Genomic DNA, 3885 nt, shown 5'->3' with positions numbered 1-3885 from the left:
AGTGTGTATGTATATACTGTGTGTATATATATAAAAAAGGATTATCACAATGTATTCATACAAGTCAGTGTGGTGTTATATTTAAGAAAAAGAGCATTTGGATAGGAACAGGAAAATCACAGAAGAAACATGAACAGCTAATAAAAGTGTAAAAAGATTCAGCTCCACGAATGCACTGTGGATTAAGGTGCTGCCTCAGCTCCAAATCTGCTCTGTTCTTCTCTGTTGTGTTGCTGGGGCTGTGATTCTGCAAACTGCATTTCTTCTGTGCTAGCTGGCTCTTAATTAGGTTCGGCCGGAAGGACTGGAAGGTAGAGGAAGGGAGAAGGGATCTGCCCTTTCTTCTGCACTTCCTATTTCTCCTATGTCACCAAGAAACAACAACATTGGCTCCTTTCCCCAGATACTTTCCACATTCCGTCAGCTAACCTTGTTGCATCCCTTAGCAGTGTCTGCCATGTTAGGCAAGGACTCCTTTTCTGCACTGGAAGTCCTAGTATTAAAGGCCTCTTCTCCAAGCTCCTGAGCTGTTCAACCATCTAGTCAATGAACCCTGTTCTGTAGTCTAAACTCTGACTCTTAAAGCTTCTAGCTTCCCAGAACCACAAACTTTCCCTTTTGTTTCCCCAGCCTTGAGGGTGAACATGCTTCCTGCAATTGCTACCTTTACCTTATCTCTGACTTTCCTAGGCTTCCAGCATCTACCGACCCAATTACCTACATCAAATCCTTTCTGATAAGATAACTAGTGTTGCTTCTGTTTCCCCAACTAAACAATGGTTAATACAACAACTACTGTAAGAAAAGGCAACAAACAAACAAACAAACCCAAAAAACAAAAAAACCCCAAACCCTAAAACAACATTGATATCTATATATCCATACTCTCAACACATGCATGGTTGTCAATACCTGAGTTTTGGAAGGCTTATGGCCCCGTCCTGTAGGCTGGGGATCTCTCTTTATTTCAGAGATGCAGTCTTGGAGTCTGCAGGGTTCTGCAGGTGCAGAACTTGTGCACCTCTGCCCCGAGAGTCCTCATCACTGGTCACTGACCCTATGCCTAGATGGGCCTTTCCCTGCAGTTCTGCCAAACTATTTTCACTCCCCTCACTGGAAAGCAACAGAGATTTCACAAACCTTGTCAGCTCCTATGAAAGCAATTTTCAGTGGGACTATGGGGATTGTCTATCTCCTAGATAGGTGGTCCTACAGTTGGAGCTGTTGACCCTGTCATTTAGTGTTCAGGTGGTGACTTAAAGTCTCACTGTCCTGACTAATACCGACATTTCCAGGACTTAGGGTTCTCAGGGAACATCACAGCCATATGGCAATTGTCGCAGGTCCCCTAATATGGTATAGAACTTTGGCAAGGTATGAAGCACTAGTTCATTTTATTCTTTGGGACAGTCCTATTAGGTAGGTACAGTCATGCATCATGTAATAAGAAGAATATTTTCTGAGAAATGCATTTTTAAGCAGTTTTTCATTGTTGTGTGAACATCATAAGGGTTTACTTACACAGACCTAAATAGTACAGCCTACTATACACTTAGGCTATATGGTATAGCCTCTTGTTCCTAGGCTACAAATCTTTACAGCATGGTACTGTACCCAATACTCTAGACAATTATAACACAATAGGAAGTATTTGTATATTAAAACATATCTAAACATAGAAATGTACAGTAAAAATATGGTATTATAATTTATGGAAACACCTTTTATATGCAATCTATCATTGATTGAAACATAGTTATGCAGTACATGACTGTATTATCTCTATGAAATATGTGAGGTCTGGGACATGGGTTGAGTTGCTTGTCTGAAGCCAGGCTAGATGGTGTGTATTTTCAATAAATAATAATCAACATTACTATTATTTCTATAGAATTTCATCAGAGAAGGCAGGTCCCATCCTACTTCTGTGAAATGGGAAGCCCTGATCCAGTCTAGTAGGCTGGTAGACTACCACCTTCCTACTACAACTGTATAAAGGTAAAAATAGTGAAGGATCAGGGGAATGAGAGCTTGAGCCAGGTCCTGGGGCCAGGCTGTTACTAGATTTTCTAACCTTGACAACTATAATACAGTGCATTTTATATTGTGTTTTATTTTCAAGGGAGTTTAATGAAAAAAATAATATATTTTAAAATAGGTCCTTTTTTCAGGTAAAAATGAAGAAAACTGGGATGAGATGGAATATGTAATGCTTTGGACATGGAACTCTGAGTCCTTAGAAGCCAAGTTATCCGAGGCAAGGCATCCTTTAATGGGATGGCTCTGAGGCTGGTTTTGTGGCTCTCCTGACAAGCTGAGCTTTAACCAACTTGAAATATTCTCTTTAGGGACATCTCTCAGTCACTGGGACCTTTGATTATCCTGATCCCATTTAACTTTTGAGAGTTTCCTAGTTTACTGCCTCTGAGATCATCTCCCGATTTTGGCTTAGAAACTGAAAATCGTCAACCTTGACTATCTCCCTACAATCTTCAACCATTCAAGGAATTCCTAAATTAATTTCCAACGTCTTTTTCTTAACATAGAAATTCACCTTAAAGAAGATGCTCTATTTCTTTTTTCTTTCCAAGCCAAACTGTATCCAGCTTTATTAAAGATACTTTCCATAAACAATCATGGTATTTCAGGTAGGACATGGGCAGACAATCATTAACAGTATATGACAAATTTTAAACCCCCTTCTTCAACTGACTACCAAAAATCCAAAAACCACTACAAAACCCAATGAAGTCTTCATCTGATGCTCTGAACAGGGAAAGTTTAGAGTGAGGGTTGACATTTAACATTTAGCATGTTGTTTAACAACTTTTTGCAAGCCAACCCTGAGTTTCAGGAAGTGAAATGAAAATGGCAGAATTTATCTAAAGATCCACAATCTAGAAATGGAACCACTGCTCTTTTGACAGGTGCCATCTCAGTGGCATCACTGGAAAGTCCAGATTGCCCGATACACTGCTAACCAATGACTGGGGGTCAGGTCCCAAAATACGTCTGGGCTTAAGGGAGTTAAGTCTATGCTGAAGGATGGAAAGGGAGAAGAGGACATAAAACCAAATTTGGTTTTCCATACCACAAGGATTTGTGCCAAGGTGACCATCTGTGTCAAAGTCAGGGAATCCCTCCTCCTGGGAGCCAAGAGGAAGTCTCTCAAAACTAGAAGGGAAAGATGTTTTCCCCACATCAATCCAGCTTCAGGGACATTCTATTAGTGACATATGCCCCTTCTCCCTAAAACAACAATAAAGTGTTCTGTGTGCTAATAGCATAGCTTTAAAAAAAAGTAAAACAAAATTCTGCATTTTTATAAAACTTCAGAAAAATAGTATTTCAAGCTGTACAGTCACCAGAAGTACACAGTTATCAAAAATGCACACACTTCACTTGGCATCTCCAGCACCTTCAGCTTTCTGTGCCTGGTCTGTTTTGACATCTCCATTTTCAGCAGGGTTATTCCCCTCTTTGCCAGCATCAGCTTTTCCCTTTTTCTCTTTGGGCACCTTCTCTCCCTTCTTTGCAGGGGCCTTTTTAGGCTTGGGCTTTGGCTTTGGAGGAGCAGGTTTAGCGGACAACCTCACGGATCTTCTCTTTGGTTCATCCTTCACCTTGGCTTTATCTCCTTTAGCATCCCCTTCAGCCTTTCTCTTGGGCATGGTGGTGGTGGCGACGGTGGTGGGACATAGGTGCTGGGCGCGGGATGCAGCAGCACAATTACTTTCGTTGTCCGGGGATCATTCTCACCTCTTGTTCTTCCGAAGATGCTCTCTTTCTTTGGTGAGATTCTTCCCTTCAGCCCTTTTCTTCTCTCAAGACCTTCTCTCTTCTGTTCTCTGCCTCAGATGGCATTGCTATTCCATGGCTAAAGTC

At 41.2% G+C, this 3885-nt stretch overlaps 1 protein-coding gene across 1 annotated transcript; it reads right to left on the bottom strand.

The window, feature by feature from the left end:
* Positions 1-3342: 3342 nt before the first annotated feature.
* Positions 3343-3671, bottom strand: LOC129033622 (non-histone chromosomal protein HMG-17-like). Its single transcript, XM_054482419.2, has one exon. The coding sequence runs from the start codon at positions 3669-3671 to the stop codon at positions 3399-3401; it is 273 nt and encodes a 90-aa protein (XP_054338394.1). The 3' UTR covers positions 3343-3398.
* Between the last annotated feature and the right edge of the window lie 214 nt (positions 3672-3885).

Source organism: Pongo pygmaeus, chromosome 2 (genome assembly GCF_028885625.2).
Source record: "Pongo pygmaeus isolate AG05252 chromosome 2, NHGRI_mPonPyg2-v2.0_pri, whole genome shotgun sequence".
NCBI classification, from domain to species: Eukaryota; Metazoa; Chordata; class Mammalia; order Primates; family Hominidae; genus Pongo; species Pongo pygmaeus.
This window is presented reverse-complemented; position numbering and strand designations above follow the sequence as displayed.